Source organism: Clavelina lepadiformis, chromosome 2, assembly GCF_947623445.1.
Source record: "Clavelina lepadiformis chromosome 2, kaClaLepa1.1, whole genome shotgun sequence".
NCBI lineage: Eukaryota > Metazoa > Chordata > Ascidiacea > Aplousobranchia > Clavelinidae > Clavelina > Clavelina lepadiformis.
Window position 1 is genome coordinate 5,353,373 of NC_135241.1, and position 18,864 is coordinate 5,372,236.

The 18,864-nt window shown below is 37.4% G+C and overlaps 2 protein-coding genes and 1 non-coding gene across 3 annotated transcripts; all 3 read left to right on the top strand.

The window, feature by feature from the left end:
• The first annotated feature begins 1,341 nt into the window (after positions 1 to 1,341).
• LOC143447290 (uncharacterized) lies at positions 1,342 to 4,656 on the top strand. Its single transcript, XM_076947317.1, has 11 exons — positions 1,342 to 1,668; positions 1,815 to 1,907; positions 2,042 to 2,157; positions 2,263 to 2,353; positions 2,459 to 2,584; positions 2,719 to 2,967; positions 3,234 to 3,274; positions 3,395 to 3,547; positions 3,799 to 4,004; positions 4,088 to 4,138; positions 4,354 to 4,656. The coding sequence occupies exons 1-11, from the start codon at positions 1,558 to 1,560 to the stop codon at positions 4,452 to 4,454; spliced, it is 1,338 nt and encodes a 445-aa protein (XP_076803432.1). The 5' UTR covers positions 1,342 to 1,557; the 3' UTR covers positions 4,455 to 4,656.
• A 224-nt stretch (positions 4,657 to 4,880) lies between these two features.
• On the top strand, positions 4,881 to 4,953 carry Trnar-acg (transfer RNA arginine (anticodon ACG)). The gene has a single exon. It is a non-coding gene; the product is annotated as a tRNA-Arg (tRNA).
• Positions 4,954 to 7,474: 2,521 nt separating this feature from the next.
• LOC143447527 (somatomedin-B and thrombospondin type-1 domain-containing protein-like) lies at positions 7,475 to 18,658 on the top strand. The gene is made up of 5 exons (XM_076947712.1): positions 7,475 to 7,847; positions 16,249 to 16,428; positions 16,717 to 16,819; positions 17,213 to 17,349; positions 17,676 to 18,658. The coding sequence occupies exons 1-5, from the start codon at positions 7,607 to 7,609 to the stop codon at positions 17,810 to 17,812; spliced, it is 798 nt and encodes a 265-aa protein (XP_076803827.1). The 5' UTR covers positions 7,475 to 7,606; the 3' UTR covers positions 17,813 to 18,658.
• The last annotated feature ends 206 nt before the right edge of the window (positions 18,659 to 18,864 follow it).

Consider the following 18,864-nt stretch of genomic DNA (forward strand, 5'->3'; position numbering starts at 1 on the left):
AGGCCCCAGGGCTCTCCACCATGTAAATCTGGAGCGGGGTTATGGTGGTGTGTGCAAAGCTATGCCAAGTTCGGTTTCACTTACTCTTTTGTCATTTTCATTGGATGTTTAATTTACTGTTTTCAGATTGAGTTTATTTGACGTTTAGTCCACCTTTTTCGACATGCTCTTTTAAGCTTTCGGTCGTCGTCTGCGTTTCGCTCATGGCGTTCAACAGAGTAGGAAATATAAAAGAAGGAAGTTAATTGCGTCGGTACGTTTAGATTTCAAACCTATAATCTCGTAAATCCGAAGTTTTCATCTGAACTGAAACGGTGCCGAATCATCCATAGATCGATGCTGGTTAGAACACAAAACTGTCCCTAACTAACGCCAGGCCAACACAAAGCTTGAAAATACACAGCGAAACCAACATAGCTATAACCTCTATAACATGGAACGACGAACTTATAAGACTCACAGAACCCGACGTAAGTTAATTATTTAAAAACGAAGTCCCAAGTTCACAATCAATATTCTCATAATATACAGTGCTTCCCCATTCGTTGTTCACACTCACCTCAATAGTTCGACCAAAGAAAATCTCTTTCTTTTCTATAAATGTCCCACTGTCCGCTAAAAGTTCTCGCACTTCTCAGAAGTACAGCGTTTGCCCTTCAACAACGAAGCGTTATCACATTATTATAAGGTAAACGTCTATTGTTTATCCATATATTATGACGTTAACTTAGGTCCACGCATATAACATGCTATTACATTGTGATTTTGCAACAGCAACGTATAATTTTGAGGATTAACATACATTAGCTGCAAATGGAATCCAGTTTGCATGGCTTCCATAAAATATTAAATTACATGCGTCTTTGTAGTTATAAACAGCATGCACAAGCCTATTGTTATTTGCTTGTTTGAAAGGATAATTTAATTGAAATAGCATAAGATAAAGTTCATTGAAAACCTTCATGAATGGATTAATCATTAACTCCAGCATATTAAAATAGAAACACTATTCCAACGATTTCAACAATATTTAAGTTTATACAATTTACACAAGATTAAGGATTGTGTAAGCGGCCGGATGATGCGCACTGCGCAGTCACTTCATATTCCACTTTCAACTTTCAATTGAACACAGTTACGTGCAATTGAACAGGTGGTAACCAGACAAAATACACTAATACAGTGATATAAGTTACAAAGGTGTAATGACCTCACCTATGATTTAATAACAAAGGTGTTTTGATTGCATGAAGCGTGACTCTCGTCATTTGTTTGTCATGTATCGGTAAGCAGAATAGAGAAGCAGTGTAACCTATAAGGATCCGTTTGCACTGATTGCATTTATAGATATTAGTTACTGAGAGAAATACTTTAAGATTCTAAGGAATAGCACAGTTATAAGTTATACAATCTAGTCTTTTTCTTACATTCCTAGTTATTTTTTTAAAAAGGTCAAACGTAGCTTAGAAAAGTTGTCAAACACCTAGGAAGCTCAGGCATGCTTGTACTACCCAGGCAACTGCTGCACCATTATTTAATTCTCTAAAAAACTCCGTCATGAACACCTACGCCATATCAAGAAAATCGTCTTCAAAAGGTAAACTTTACTTCTTCGGATGGCTACACATTAAGTCGTCGAAAAGTTCAAAAACAAGTCTCTACAACAAGGTAAATTCAACCTTTGAAAGGCAAAGGAGATCCTTAGCCAATAAATTATAACCTTTGACAGTTTAAGGTTGGCAGCTGTAAAAGTAATCTTACACCGCAAATGAATCAAATATGGGCAGAAGTAAACGTACGTTTGTGTAACGTAGAATCAGTTTGAACACCGATACTACACACAATTGCGTGGGAATAATCTTGTTTTATTTACTAAAGAAAGTGATGCAGTTGGAGTCTCAAGTCATGTATGTATAATGTACTATAAACGTAACCATTGTAACATGTTTTTCATACCTTTGAACAATGATAGTGATAGCTCATGTTGTAATAATATTCAGCCTAATACGACTTACTTTATACATCACTCGTGTTTTAAAAGGTTGAGGACAAAATTCCCCTGAAACATGTAACGTCAGTGACGAATACGCTGAAAACGAGAACCCTTCCCATTCCTTCTACGACATCACCAAGAGCACAAATAGTTCTAGCATATGGGTAAGAACAATGAAGTGATTTTGATAGCTTGTCGTAGAGTTGTGTAATCTAAGGTGCGTGCCAACATCACACTTGGTATCCAGCGCTTTTTTCGTTTTTTGATAGGCCGGGAAATCCTTGGACTGAGGTCAAATTATGGGCAGACAGCAGTTATGAACAGGAAGAATGGTATAGATATATTCATACCACAGCGCTGGTGAGTAATCCAATCCAATACGTCCCAGTATAACTTATATTATAATACTACATCAAGACTTTAAAAACTTGACCTATTAAATATAAAAATGTACTTGTCAAACAGCTTCAAATTCCTAAAAACATTGATAACATCTTGCCCGGGCAAATTCAAGAATTAGAAGACATCATTCAAGAAATATCAAGGCCACAATCTTTACCAAACCTTTTACATCCAGATCTAGCAGAAGACGTAAGTGAAAGCACACTTGTTCATGCTAACTATAGGTTGCTTCATTGAATTGACAAAGAGTAAAGTGTCAGAACTCATAACCATTTAGTCTAATATAGAAATGATGTGATTTGAAATGCTGTTATCGTACGCAGATGTATGTCGCAATGAATGTAGCCAGCACTACGAAAGCGTCAGCGTCCAGGCGAATAAGTATGATTGATGGACAACCTCCACAAAGGCCATTGCGCGACGATCAGTCGTCGGACATTTACATGGACATGACTCGTCAGTCACATTCTCCACATAGGAGCGTTATTAGGAAAGGCCAAGCATCACCAAGAAGGCCGCCTAGTTTCCGAGATGCGGATAAGCCACTTCCATCGCTACCGGTTAACTCCACAGTAAGTCATACCTTTAACAAACACAAAGCATATTAAATCAAACGTACCTTCAACGCTAGCGTGATTGTATGTTTTCTAGAACTTTTAGGTTGTTTAATGGCATGAACAAACAGTATAACTGAAATTGTCATTCTAGTTTCATTTTCGTTTAAAAAGTAAATATCACCTACCTACGTGCCTAGCCAGTTGTTAGAAATAGTTTGAAAACTAATTAAACTTTGGCTGTATTTACTTTGACCTGCTATGTCTACTGTTTTTTTATTCAGAACATACAGGTACCAAAGAAGATTGAATCGTCAGCACCAAGGTCGCGTTGTATTAACTATATTTAATAGGTTTACGATATTGACTCTATGCAATTTCGTTGTCGATCGCATACACGAAAAATGGAGTATGATCGTTGAACATGTTCATTTTCTTCTTTCAGGTGGATGTACAACCAGGTCATGTCCCGAAGTGAGTCAGAAAGACTCTTAGACCAAAATCTACGTCTAGGGAATTTATTAGTGCGAAGAAGAACTATATCTGACCTAAACAACAACTGGCCTTACGCAGTGTCAATGAAACTGGAAAATGGAAAGCAAGTCCTATAAAACTGTCCGAGTACATAGTCAATAGTTAAACATGATACGCAGAATAGCGTTCGTTCGTATGACATACAATTAAATCTTTTATAATCAATATAATTTTCGTTTCAATAGTAACGTTAAAGCACACATTGATGGTAAAGGTGCTTAAAATAATTTTAGGCTTCTTTGTCACGGTTTCGACCGTTACTTAAGAATAAACTATAAATGAAGGATGGACTCGTGACGGGTCTTGTACTTTCAGGTTCAAGCACTTTCTTGTGAAAAAAGTCAGCGAAGGAGTACAGGAAGAATATATGATCCATCTAGGAGGAGACGTGCATCCACATCTCTATTCGTTGGAAGATGTAGTAAATTACTTTGTGGAAGAAAGCGAAGGAGTTTATAAACCACTTACTGAACACAGCAACCGTCCAGCGGATGAAACGGAGGATTTTTATAACACAAAAAGTAAACTTCAGTCTAGGACAATTTGAATTCGATACAACCTTCTTCCTTTATTGCCTTAACTACAGAACTATTGCCTGTTTCAGTTTCACTGCAATATGCAAGCCAAGATACCAGAAGCAGTGGAACTTTCAACGGTAAGCTAAGAAAAACATTTACAAACAATAGGTTTTTAGGTTACTTTTGATGCGCAAAACTGAAGACCGCTGCGATTGGATTTAAATTAAAATTTTATAAGTGCTTAAAAAGCACCGTTAACGCCACATGAACGAGTTATCCAACGGCGAACTTTCAAGTGTTATTATTGCAAATCAGAATTGTCTGGAAGTAAAACAACTTTAATCGTTTACAGGAAACTATACAACAACCCAATCGAGATTCAGTTCATCACCTGCACTCATGTCGTCACAAGTTAACCGCGACGCAACAATTTCAAAAAATGTCGAAATGTAAAGGAAGAAGAGCAAATATTTTTTTACTATACAACATCCATGCACACCTTCAGTTAATGCAGACCTGTAATGATGAAAGAATTGAACAAGTACCTTGCATAAAAACGACGTTTAAAGTGTTATTTTTTCGTTTTCACGAAGCAGAGTGTTAATTATTCTGATATTGAATAATCTCGATAAATAAATAATTATCTTTCATGCCAGTGACGGTTTCTGGTTATTTTACTGCTTTGTACAACAATGATTACCAGTGACAAAATAGCCTAGGAAAGCGGCATTAAAAGTTAATTTCGAAACGCAGGCTTCTCTATTCTCTCCAAATCTCAATTAATTTCAAAACCCTCATGAGTGCTGAGAGTTAACTTATAGTACTGTGAGACATGCTTGACAAGAAAAACACCAAATATCGTTCCACGTGGCAGAGCGCGGGCGCGTGGCGCAATGGATAACGCGTCTGACTACGGATCAGAAGATTCCAGGTTCGAATCCTGGCGTGCTCGCTTTATTTTTCTTACCGTTTACAAACGTTTAAAACTGAAGCTACAACATTATTATCACTTCAATAAGTTTGTAATCTGAATTTAGATACAAATAGCAAAATACATTGAGTAGTTAAAACATAAATTATACATTACAAGCTTGGCATCAACGTTTAAGGTAGATTTTAGCTGGTAGGCCCAATACATAACCAGAGTAAACTTATGACAGAACTGGCGCTTACATAGCATTGATTCACCTTAAGTGGATTCGACATAAAGATTTACCCGCACTCTATAAATACTTGAGTAATTAAAATTAAACCACAAGTACTTCTGTCGCAAAGACACCATGCCTATAACCAATCCATGCGATTATTTTATGAAGATATATTTTTTCGTTAAGTGACGCCCAGCAGCAATAAAACCAAACTTGCATTTCCAAGCGTAACGCGATAGTAGGTAAAAATGTATTGGCCTACGTCTACATGTCAGTTCACAGAAACCCAGCTAAATTTAGTTGAATATTTTTAAAATAGCTTTCAATATCATAATAGTATATGATCAAGTGTGAGGATTTTAGCTTGGTGAAATCTAAATTTCAGACTTTCAACAAACTGGAGCACTTTTGTCAGCAGCATGGAAAGGTTTATGATATGACTGCGATATCATTATTATTATTATTATTATTATTATTTGCCATTGAAAATTGATATACAAGATCGTTTGTTTTAGGATAAGATTTTTCACGGATAATTAGATAATAGTCACACAAATAAACTAGCAGATTACACGCACTAAATAAAGCAGGCTTATGACACCTGGAGTGGATTGTACTCCGGCTTAAAAGGCTTCTATGATCAGCTAATCCCAAACACAAATACGAAACATAGTAAAATTGAGAGAGTTGTAATCCAACGACACAAATCCGGAAGATCGTGCAGAAATGTTTCATATGAGAGAGAATACGTTTGCAGTGTCCCATTGCTGCCTCGAGCAGCGTTTGTGTAAATATAAATAGCGATTTATCATTTCTTTTCCTTACATGGCGAACAAATTCTATATTGACATGTCGTGCTGCGTCCCGACACGATTCAGAGTTCATCAAATATTTGTGTTTATAAGAAAACCTAAGTCGAACCGCTGATTACTAAGTGCAGATCGTCGGGAATTGGTCATGTCCGCTGCCTGTCAGATAGGACAACTTTCGCCCGATCGCTGCAGTTAACCATTTACGACATCGAGTGTAGCTGAGTTACCGGTTTTCTTTTTTCTTGCTTTCACCAGACGATATAGCTAAGACCGCAGTATCAGTTTCCCAGAACTAGTCAAACGACATAGAAGTACAGGATGAAAGCGTTGCAAAGTAGATGCACAGTAATGATGCCTAAATTTACAGCATAAGCAAATGAAAGGATTTTTCAGAAGAAAGTATCTGTTTGTCAAAACCTTTGTAATAAAATAACCTCGTGATACTGAGGAAACAAGGATTTGCGTAAGACCGTAAGTTAATCGCGTAAGCAAGTTTATACAAAATCAAATCCGCAATTATATAGAATGGTTAATTAAACCATATCCTCGTGAACTACTTTTACATAATCCGGCTTCTGTCAATAGAATGCGCATAAGTAGGAAGTTGGGTAAAACACCACATGCAACTTTCGATATTGCGTGAAGAGTATTATAGATATATCTTGCGTTAGCGATTAGCACAAGGAAGTTAAATTTTAACTTTTATTAACACAAACTTGTCTGCTTGAACAGTTTGTATAATTGCGCAAAAAATGTAAAGAACGTAAAAACAAACTTGCAACTGACGAGCGCCAAAGCAAAGTCATCCGTCCGCTGCCAACACGTTGTTAACATGGCTTAGTTCTTAGTGATACCGCAAGACCGAGTCGCGCAAAAGTGCACATTGTGGTAACTGATTGTCTAAATGAAGTTGCAAAGTACAGGGAATTTCGACGTATTCAAAAAGAGCAAAAAGTTATAAACTGAAAAAAGGAGCTTTTGGCAACATAAAAGGCGTCCAGGTTACAGATTGTTTTCACTTCCCGATTGTAAGGAAGCTTTTAGCAGAACATGCTGGTTTGTGCTATACACTGATGAATGGATAAGAACAAGATAACGCCTTTCACTGTTCGGCTGCTGTGAAAAACGTTTACACGTCTAGCACATATTGCTGGGTTTTGATTCAGGTGCTACTTTTATACAGAGCAATTTACTGAAGCAAACAGAAGTTGAAAGGATGCGGTTAACATGACAAACCCGATTAAGTAAACACTGGCCCATTGTAGTAGCCACTGTCAGACGATAACGAGGTCGAAATCTCCCACTCATCTTTTTATTTTGTCCACTGACCTTTGGGCATTTTAACCATTCAAGCGGTAATGTTCAATCAAAACAAAACTGTTTGTGCGTTTCGGAAGTCAATGTTCCTAATCTATAAGGCGCATGAGATGTTATTTAGTGTAACAGATACTATTGAAGTCGAGGTCTAATTTAGAATTTTTTTCAAATTTCTGAAATATTTATATACAGATTCCTGATAATTCGGCAGGAGTAAAATAGTGCAAATTGAACACTTGTATATACTGATTACCGCAAAAAAGGTACAAACTGCAGCGCAGCACACAAGGAGGAATCAAGTCCGGAAACTTAAATTCGATCCGAAAAGATGCTCCGTCACTTCTGCTTCTTCACAATTTGTGCCTTAATGTTTTTTGTGATTGACTCGGAGCAGTTTTCGGAGGCAGGATGCGCAGACATTAACCGCTGCTGCGGAGGCAAAAGTTCTTCCTGTAACTACGAGTACGGAGGACACGGAAGTCGTTACACAAGAACATGTTACTGTGACGAGTTCTGTCAGAAATCCGGAGATTGCTGCTCAGATTACGAGGAATTTTGTCTAAATCGAGGTAAGATTTTTCATAGAAATTGTAGTTCGAAATTCGAAAGTGTAAACCCGAGCTGTAGGTACCTACATAGGAATCAGTGATGATTATTATGTGTCTTTGCCAACATAAAAAATATAACAGCGTTTTATGGAAATCGTTTTTTGTGCAACCGTGAATCAATTTCAAGATTACATGGTCTGACAGTCATAACTAAAACTGCCGGTAGTGTGCAAACTTTACAAGATCTGAGATTAAAAGTTGCAATTTAAGAGAAACGTTTGCGGTGAAAGCCGATGAGCGTCTGATCGGAAAAGGATGTGTGATCTTTGATCCTTAAAGGATGATGCCATATTTGTATTTATGATTATATTTCCGCTATTATCGCATAAGCTGCATACGGTTGATAAAATTGAAAACAAAATGCTGCAAATACCATTTTATTGGTGTTAAAACATCAAACAACTGTATGAAATTGTAAAATATTTTTGTAAGCTCCAACCGCCAACATTTTGTTGTTTACAAATAGAGTTTAAATACAAACAAACTTTCGGCAAAAGATCTCAATAACCAAAAGAGTCTCGAAACAGCGACGTCTTGAACAATAGATTTCCGCTGAGCTAACAATTTCGAATATTCTTTATGTTCATTATTTACGTTTTACAAAAGCTGGTGAAGTGATCGGTGATAAAAGTTTTGTCTGTTTTCATTTGCGCGATAATTAATCGGCAAGTGTGCCGTGCAGTGAACCGGATTACTGTCAAATATACAAGGGGCAAAGTCGTGCCTAGATAAACAAAGCTCGATAGAAAAATTGGAAGGGCGACGCACCTGTCAGCTTTAGAGTGTTAAAGATTAAAACAATCTCTGCAGGTCGCAAAACTATATCAAACGAAATATAAAGAAAACATTCGAAAACCGCTTTTCAAAAGGTTGGGCAGGTTAAAAGTTGTCTTTCAAGTCATAAATTTTTAACAAGGTTTGGGATTGGGCAATTGCAACTATGTCCATCAGGATATCCTTTAGTTTACTGCGGCGACTCATGTAGACGTAGTATAACTCTAAGTTTAATTGCAACTTCGAGCTTTCAAGTTGCGAGGTTGTACAATATTGAACAACTCGAGAAACTGTTAAAAATATTGAGCAAATGTATGTAGTTTTACACTACTTACAGTAAATTTTGTAAGGGTTGCTGTTTTAGCGAGATTAAGGCAAACGTACAAGGTACACACTTGCGCTATCACCCGATCCCCAAAATATAGAATACAGTTTTTCCGTATGGTATTCAACACACACTGATTGGAAGGAGGAGTGTGTTGTGTATGAAACGCAGGCACCTTTATTCGTACAGTCAAAGCGGTTGGTACAGCAGCACGTTTTGCTGCGCGGAGTGCGACGCACACGAGTTTGGTCAATAATAATCAAATAGTGGGTTTGTACTAGGTTTATTATTAATACCATGGACTTGTGTCGGGTATATAACGCAATTGATAGGTACTCATTGCGTCTTAGCTGAATTGTTTAAGCAAATTACAAGTCATCCTTTGCAAACACACGGAATACGGATCGTCGTCTACAGTCGAAAGTTGCCCACGGTAGCTTCAATCCTAAGCAACTTTCGCTTAACCGCAACAGGATGAAAGTAACTTTAAAAATTTATTTTATTTCGGCGTTGCAGCTAACGCATGTTAGTCACCAAGCATTAGCTATACCTAACACGAATGCGTATTAACAACTATCTACGGCATCAGTCAGGTCAAAGTAGGTTTAGTTGAGGTTATCGTGGGCTTCCCGGTGCGCAAACATGGAAGCAATTGGTTGTCACGGAACGAGTGCATGCTTATGGGTAAACAGGACTTAGCTCCTTTAAGACGTGCTCAAGCCGTATGTGTCTGGCGTTCACTAGCTGGTCGACCATTAACGCGCCATTTGCCAAGTTATAAATCGTTTTAATATCGGTTTGTTTTATCGGCGTTGTTTAAATGCCAAGCCCGACGCATTAACCGCAGTGATATTTGCTCGAAATATGATTCCCTTTCACGGACGTTCTTGCTCCGCGGCCTTTTCGTGCAGGTTGACTGTAGCATAACGGAAAGTTTGACCCTTTTAGCTGAGGAAACATTAAATTTTCCGAACGGAGCTTGAAACAATGCCTTATTCGGACGTGAATAACCATAATAAAGTTTACAACAATGTTGGAAGGTCAGAAGTAAACAAACGACGTATGAGCATACCAACTGCCGTTACACTAATTCAGCCTGAAAGACATTTTAAACGACGTTTTACAACTAGAACGACCTTCATCGCCAGTTGTGTCCGAAAATTGATCACTTTTTTAAAATATCAAACTTGATGAGATATACAGCATCTTGTTTTAGTTATTGCGTTTAAGTCAGAACCAATTATGCCAGAGTTTTTACAAAGGGTTTGGAGCAACAAAAGTTGTAAACTCAATAATATGCACAGTAATATACGTATCGAGCTTCAAGTCCTGTTTAGGAAATTGACAAATGAGAAAAATGACATAAAAGAATGTCGGTCAGTAAATAATCATATGTGAGAAACATTCGTCAATATTCTATTATTGATCATTTGAAGAAAATTTCTATTCGCCATTTATTTAGATTCGTAAGCTTTAACACCGGTAAATAACCATACCACCAGGAGAAAAACATAGTATGGATTACCAGGTGCTGCAATAAAATTTAAAGAACTACATTGACCCGTGATCAAATGCGTCATGAATAAATACGATCGTAGTGTTTTTGCGATATCTAATCGCTTAAAAGCGAGGTTTGGTTTGACATAGTTGTCGATTAAGGTAGATGCGTATACATGCTATAAAGTATTGATGTTTAAATAACGACCGCTGAAACCAATATGTAACCTTTTTGAGATGCGGTCGGTTAGATACACCTGCAAATGTGACGAAATCCGTGATTCATTTATAGTGTTGTCCACTCTTAATATGCGTCATTAAAAACAACATTTATACTTAAGTGGACATCCTCATTTCAACAAGGATGACTTAGCTAATTATGTTTTCCTCTTAAAACGGTTAATCCGTTATTGTGGGAGTTAAAAATATACAATATCGTTATCGGTTTTTAAACAACTGTACGCTATGCCCTTGTAGCTTTTTGCTGACTAACCACGATATATACACGCTTTTAAACCTAACACATGATCAAAGAAGGAACACTGAGTAACATTAATACCATTTCCAATCCTTTGGTCGCATCTCTCATGAGAGCAGGGACACACTGCGCTGTTGTGGGTCCGTCAACATCACTTAATCGATGGTTTTAGACGGTCCTGTTCGAAATTAATAATGAAGCGAATTATCAGAGTATTTTCTACCTATAATCTTCATTATTTCTCAAAAAACTCTTTCGTAAAGGAATGGAGAGTAGCAAATTTCACCCGACATGTGTTGGGAAATTTCAAAACGTCTTACAAGGGGTCGATGTCTTACACTGCTATCGATGTCTAAAAAAATGCATACTTGTTCTTGAAATAATACGGTAACATAGGCGTTGGTTTGTAAAATGGGATAGTCACATTAAGAGGATTTGTTGGCAAGCGTTATGCTTTAGCTGTGCTGAAACGAATAAATCTTAATCTAACGTAGCAAAGCCTCAATACATGATGATGCGATAGCTGCTTTAAATAATTAACAGTCACTTCATCTCAATATCCTGCAAGTTGTGGATATATAATTACCTAGACATGAATATGGCCTTTGTGATATGCCGTAAACCGTATACACGTTAATTATTGCACAGTAAAGTCCATTATTGAATACGGTTACATCGTATTCATATGTTATTGGTACGGATAGCATTAAATAGGAGAAGCATTTTCTTATAACACGGATTAAACCTGCGCATTTGTTCAATGGACATTACCGTAACTCGTATGGTGAAGCCCCTGAATTGCACAAAAAAAATCTAACTAAAGTAAGTAGTAACCTATTCGTTGCAAACCAATACACTTAGCATGACCGTTCTATAAGTCGACAAGATAATTTTGTAAAGTGGACGCTATTCTTTTTGGAGCATGTTGGGTGCATTTAACCTTATCAACTATATGGTGATTGAGCTTTCGGCACCCTTAATGTGTACATGATAACATGCTGTTCATGTGTTTAGCAATACTCTATTGGTGTCAGTCAAAATCGAGTAAACTCCCTTCTACACTGAGAAGCCACATTTCTTAATACCTCGTAAGAAAAATGGTTTTATCTAAGAGCAATAAATTACGCACAAAAATTTATCTTGCACCAAACAGTTTCGTGTAAACTTACGTTATAATTGATTGAACTTTAATCCTGTATAAGACAGGAAGGATTTTAAGATAAATCCAATACAACGCACAACTCAGCTCGGTCGTGGGTCATGATATTCTTAATAAATATTGAGTATAAGGATCGCGCCCAAAACGGTATCTTAAGCGAGGGGCGAATACGATTAAGGGTGCATGAAAGAGGAGCCGCAAAACCGGACACCCACGCACTTTTTCTCAAACTGCAAAAAAACAACGCAAACGAAAGCTTTTTCACATTTCAAATTGAAAACAAGCTGTTTTTAGAATCCATATACGACACTATTATTGGTCCCAACCTAAAATGGTTGTGACTTATATCCTAAGAATTTTCGTTTACATTTGAAGTATAACATGCGGTACGTTTTAAGTAAAAGTTGGTAGGACGTCAGCGGTGGAAAAACGTTCAACTCAGTCATGTTCAGTTGTTCACGTCTTTGTACATTTAACCACCGCGACAAATTTTAGCTGCTCTTACTTCGGCTTCGTTGGTACTCGACCTAAAATGGAATCAAATAGGACAGAAATCGTTTACAGCGACATCGGGTCAGTGACTTGTCCAATTTCGTGACAGCCGTGAAAGTAGTATTTTGACCTAATATAGACAAACATTTAAGCGTATGCCAAGTTCAAAGAATTTAATACGAAGATAGAGTTATACCGGTGCTGGCATATCGTAGCTAAGTGGGGTTCAGCAAACCAATGGGGTCTTAATGCAAACGAGCGTGAAAACTTGGCCCCAACAAAGTCCATACGGAGAGTTGCTTCGTTGTTGCGGTTTTATGCCATATGCTGAGCAAATATTTTTAGTCCTTGTCTGGGCTTGGCTTTTCTCAAAGTCTTCGAAAACCAAGTGATAAAAGATCTTGAAGTTTCTAATCCAAACGATTAGCATCTCGTAGATAAGGTTGTCTTAAGGTTGGATCTTGGGAATTGGTGACCGACAACATACGGCAATATTTGGTCAACCACGTAATGCTATAATTGGAATTCGCGTGGGTCCTTTGGCATAGGAATAGCAAGCATTCCATAGCATAGGACGTAATGATCAAACGTTGGGCGTGCTCTTTTATATACATGCGTATCGCATAACGGCATAGCAAGCAGGATAGCGTGTCAAGGCAGGCGTTACAAATTTATATCAGCATCAATCCACTCCCGGGACAGTCGCGTAGTAAACGCACTAACAACGGCTATCGGTTTCCGGGCAAAAACATGAAACGATTCCCGGTCAAACCTGATGTGTTCATCCGATGGCAAATGAAACGACACTACACGACGAAGCAAACACGCGTCGTTATCCGCAATTATTGACACTTCAAAGGCAAATATGACAACCTACGGCACGAGATATAAAGAAAACATTTACGATTATATCACTTTGGGATGACACAAAGTTTCAACGTTAGTTAGTTGCTGGAACCAATATACTGCCTATACCTCATTTGGTTAAACCCAGCAAGGTTGAGCTATGCATCCACATGCAGTGTATTATGAATTGTAAAACACTTGAGTTGATGGAACTTCAAGATTTTAATTTCCTTACCTATCCAAAAAAATAAGAAATTTTCGGTCTTGCTTAAAAACAGTGACAGCGGCTCGCCATTACTAATAAATGTGTGAAGTAGCCGTTGTAAAACCTATTCACTTGCTTCTGTAAATAAAACGATTGCTTTACGTGATGTAGTATGACTAATGCCACAGAAAACAAGCAAGTCTTTTCTTAACGAACTTATACCGTATAGAAAGATGAAAGGCTTATTTTGACGACCTTTAAAACGTCACCGGTGTAAATAGCATCGTGCTTAAGTTTAATAAAGATAACTTTGAGAGAGCCACAATGACAACGTCTTGTATAGCGTTTAAAGCAGTTTTATGCGTAATGCTGAATACAATGACCTTTTTGAGAAAGATTTGGGAGAGCCAAACGTAATAGCGAAAACTACATCTTTTGTTACGATGACGTAGCCAACTGTGGTGAGAACCGATCTACTTTTTGCCCAATTGTTGTTGTTTGCCCAATTGAGTAAAACCGCCTAACTTTGCCGTTAAAACATGTTAATTCAATCAACAAGTTAATTTTGGGAGTAATAACACAGCCGTTTCAATATTTTTGTAAAAGCGCTGAGATGGAAAAAAGAGTTAGTTATAGTCGTTGACTGCCGTCTCCTAAGAAGATTAATCAGAAGTGGTTAGTGCAAAAAACAGCGTGATTTCTACTTTTCTAGGTTCTTAAAACCGAGTTTGTGTTCTCTAATTAATCTTTTTGTGATAGCAAAGCGTCGTTATATATCCGATCCGCTATCTATCCCGCTATATACAAATAAAACAGCGATTGCTATAATTTGAACACAATTATATTCGGGCAGGAAAATTGTTTTTCACCTACACGCATAATAATCGACGCGAGTACTTGTCTCAAGCAAACGCTATTATCTAATCATAGCCCGAATTTCACAATTTTTGTTGATTCACAAAAAACATTCGGTTCATTTGTGTGGTGTAAAATTTACCACTTCAAAAGATAGCATATACTGTAGTTCGACGATTTGCCGCAAGTGTCAAAACGTTCGTTCGCACCGGCTGTGTATATATACTAGCGCCGTGGGTGGCCAATTAATTAATAAAGAAACACAAAGGCAGAAATTCCTGTGTTTTCAGCCTACATAAACCAATTCGTCACAATGTTGAGCTAGAAATAACATGAACGGACGATCCCGCATACGTTAAAGAAAACATGCTGAGAAAGTTTCGATACAAAACTAACTGAAAGGTCTCGGTGTAAGATTTGCAAAGAAGCTGTGTACCAAGTAAAAGTATAATCGTAAGATACTGCAGGAAAATGGTGAAGTTCGAACGTTTTCGTACCCACTAAAGTATTACGCAAACATTTAGCTTTGTGAACGCTTTAGTTGTAAAACCCCTGGTAAAACTATAGAACCTTTGAAGCAAAATGAAAGGAAATCCCATACCGCATCACCTCACGTTTAACCTTCATCGTTTTCACCAACACAAGAATAGAAAAAAGTAAACCATTAACGTGCACTTTCTCATTTTAACATAAGGTCATTTTCACATGGTCATTTATTGTTTGTGACAATATTAGTCATAGAAGGAAAAGCAAACTTCGATGTTGAAACGGGGCGCGGCCGGAAAACAGGAAGAAAATTAGACCAATTCAATGCTATGTTCAGCGATACGTCACTCACTGCTTTTCTTGTAGTTATACCTACGTTATGGTCACGTGATTTCTCTATGATGTTTTAGATTTTACTGAAGGTTGTTTACTGTATAATCGTTACCGTATGGTGCGTGTTGTTGACGAAATATGAACAAAATGTCCGCGTTTGTAATGTCGGCATTGACCTAGGTGTAATGTGATACCCTGACATAGAATGTCTTCAATTTCACGAAGCCCGTCATAGAAATGAAAAGGTAAATCTAATTTAAATATAAGAATAGGTTACGGAGCATCCGATCAACGCAATGTCGCTACAGATTAGAATCCTATTCGTTTGAAGGTTAGTTGTTTGAATAGATGTCCTGCTGTTATAAACTACGGGGAATTGCGTAGGCTTAAACGATTGTCAAGTATAAAACAGCGTTGTGAAAATGTCTTTCTATTATGCGGCGAATCATTTCAATGGTAAGTTCCCTGGCCTCATCTGTCTTGTTTCGTTGTCGTTTACTTGGCGGTAAAATCTTTACACGGTCGCCTGTAGGCTGATAAAACCCACCTTGATGCGTGATCAGTCTAGTGCAATACATCAAGTTTGATTTGAAAAACGGTCTTACAGTAAAAATGGTTGTCAAATGCTTCCGAAACGTATACGAATGATTCGGCATAAATTTGCGGTGTTCCAAACGCTCGTTTTACAGGATTTTAATTGTAGTATAGCGTGTGTTTCTACACCACAGTGACTATCCTGTCATCTGTATAGCAATTGTCTACAATTTAAAGTCTGTGTTTAAATAACCTCAAAAAGACTTTATTCTTCATATGTCATATTATGAAAAACTCTTACGCTGGAAAAGTACGTCAGAAAAGACAATCACATAGACACGTGACAAAGTTGCACTTACAAATCTCATTATTTTGAAGCACAAGACTGCATTATGACGTACTGGAGTCACTGGAGCCATTGCACAGCCCGATGTGGACGAGGAACTCGCGAAAGAAGAAGACAGATCCACATCCAGCCATCCGGAGGAGGAAAACCATGCGGGTCAAGGAGACAGAGAAAAGCGTGTTATCACACTGACAGAAGATGTAGAAACAGTGGTAAGTTTAACAGAAAGTGGTGACAATGCAAAGAGTTTCCAAATTCCTAGGAAAGTGTAGCAAATAATGTGTATTTGAATTATAAGTGACCAGCGTATTATGTAAAGTAAGTTGATCTAACATTACGTTAAAGACGTATAATATTTGCTTCAGTATATTATGAATCATCTGGATGTGCTTCAGAAAATTCGCCCTTTAAAAATTTATAAAGACAGCGCTCAATATTTATAAAAGATAAGATAAGTTGCCAACAATTATAGCAAGTTCATTTGATGTTTACTCTTGCAGAGATTGCGCAGTTACTGCCTGCAAACTTGAACAGAAAGCGAAACGAACCGGACAAGTGGGAGAGGCCAAGCGTAATGAAAAAGATAGCTGCTAGAAAGAAAAGGTAATTTAATTATCCAATAAAAAACTGAGTCACAGCCCTTTATTAAACGTCCAATGTATTTATACACTCTTTGAACTGTACGCTTACTCGGTGAGTTAACTCAACTTTGACTTTCAAGCGTTTTGAAAATTACATTGTGAATGACATTTGGCACATGGCGACACTTATACTTAACTATATAAACCTTCTGTATTTCCATTATAATTCGCCTAGCCGGTTTTGGCATGATTTGAGTGATGCATTTTTTTGATTCTTTTCAAACACTTGAAAATTATCTTATCAGTTTACGTGGTTTATGCAATGTCACGCTGCTAAAATCAAAGAAAATGTTGTTACAGTGTACATTGTTGTAATCACCAGCTATGTTCGTCTCACTTTCTGATCATTTTGTAGCTATTGCATACACTACCGGATAACATACGTGGCGTGGTACTGCCGCTATGCGTCGCCCTATCACGTACTCAAGCCTGGTTCGGAAGTCTGCGCTGAATGTCACGATACAGCGATGAACAAAGAAGGACATTGCCAAGGTAAGTGTAATTGTTCAGAACGGTTGGAGAAATTTCTTTTTTGGCATTATCTGAAAACTATTTTCAAAAAGAATGGAGACACAAATTTCATTTAAATAAGCTTGTCAGACAATAGTTAGGCCTATAGAGTCTGGAATAGATATAGGTCGTTATAATCCTCAAGATTAAAAATACATGTGAACCCCGTTGGCACGTAAGAAAGTTATGATAACCATAACATTACTCACGTTACTGTAAGAACCCAAAAATCTCCAAATTAAACCTTACAGCAGCAACGGAGGTAAAGCTCCCGCTTACAGCATTCTTATATTGTGTTTTAATTACAGGCGCGACGGTGGGCATGGTAAGCCGTTGGAGGGCGATGTTGGGTCGATCTTGCTACGGATCTTGGGAGAGTATTGGAGAGGTGGAAGAAAATTGCACGTGCGGAGAAACGCAAGGAAAAGATTTTATTTTTGTTTGAGAAAAGGATTTTTTTGCAGTTTGTTCCTATTTTCTGTACGAAAAATGTGTTGTTCTCATCCGGAGGTCCTTTGCTTAAGTGTTAGACGAAATTTTTCATGATAAAAACTTTGCGAATTCAGATGAAAATCAAGTACAGTTATAATTGCTTTATACCTTTTTTGGAATTTATAATTTTGGAAAAATTTATACTTTTAACGGCATACAAGCTAATGAAACCCACAGGCGGGAAGCACATATCTTATCAATTTCTACCTCTATCATTCTAGTCTGCCTTAAACTTGTAGCATTAGCACAAAGCAATAACATTGTTGCGCGACATTGTTGTCGACACGAGTGATAAAAAAAGTCTTGAATCATCCCGAAATTCGTTTGCATTGGTGTTTTTCCAATAAGGTGTAGGCGATATGTGAACGTGTGTCAAGCCCTACTTCGGTTTTTAAAGGAAAGTTTGGATACCGCTACAACAGTGACAACCACGACTGGCGATATCGTACTTCTGATGTTATTGAGTGTTGCTGAGCTTTTTCGTCATTTTTTGTTTTTTTGTTAGTATAATATCGTTACAACCGATATAAGAAACAAGTTACGCTTTAAACATTATATCTTTATCGCAGTGTATTGTTTCTCTATACTTTATACATTTTGCATCCCTTTCATATACTTTCGTACGAAGAATATAGCTTAAATGGCTGGACCGAATCCACCAGTTTCCCATCACCCTATCGTACAAACTCTGTTTGATTTCGTTGTTGCTGTGCATTGTTTGTCCATACCATCAGCATACTATTATATTACTTTTGCCTTTTTCTGTTTATTCAGTAAACGTTTGCCTGTTTTTCTTAGAGAGTGCCTGTATTTTATAAGCTGACATATTGCTTGCTGTAAGTTGAGATCGCTAAAAGCGTCACCAGCAATTCAAAATATTTGGTCAGTTTTCAAATTAATGTTAAAGGAGATTTCTCCATGTTGTATAGTTGCAATTTGCTGATACCAATGTCCTATGGGATAAATTAGTTTCGTAAAATAAAACAAACAGCCTTCATTCGGTCA

Coding starts and splice junctions, on each gene's coding strand:
- LOC143447527 (XM_076947712.1), top strand. CDS start 7,607: ATGCTCCGTCACTTCTGCTTCTTCACAATTTGTGCCTTAATGTTTTTT. Junction 16,429..16,716: donor CAGAAGATGTAGAAACAGTG/GTAAGTTTAACA, acceptor TTACTCTTGCAG/AGATTGCGCAGTTACTGCCT. Junction 16,820..17,212: donor ATAGCTGCTAGAAAGAAAAG/GTAATTTAATTA, acceptor ATCATTTTGTAG/CTATTGCATACACTACCGGA.
- LOC143447290 (XM_076947317.1), top strand. CDS start 1,558: ATGAACACCTACGCCATATCAAGAAAATCGTCTTCAAAAGGTAAACTT. Junction 2,158..2,262: donor CAAATAGTTCTAGCATATGG/GTAAGAACAATG, acceptor GTTTTTTGATAG/GCCGGGAAATCCTTGGACTG. Junction 3,275..3,394: donor ATTGAATCGTCAGCACCAAG/GTCGCGTTGTAT, acceptor TTCTTCTTTCAG/GTGGATGTACAACCAGGTCA.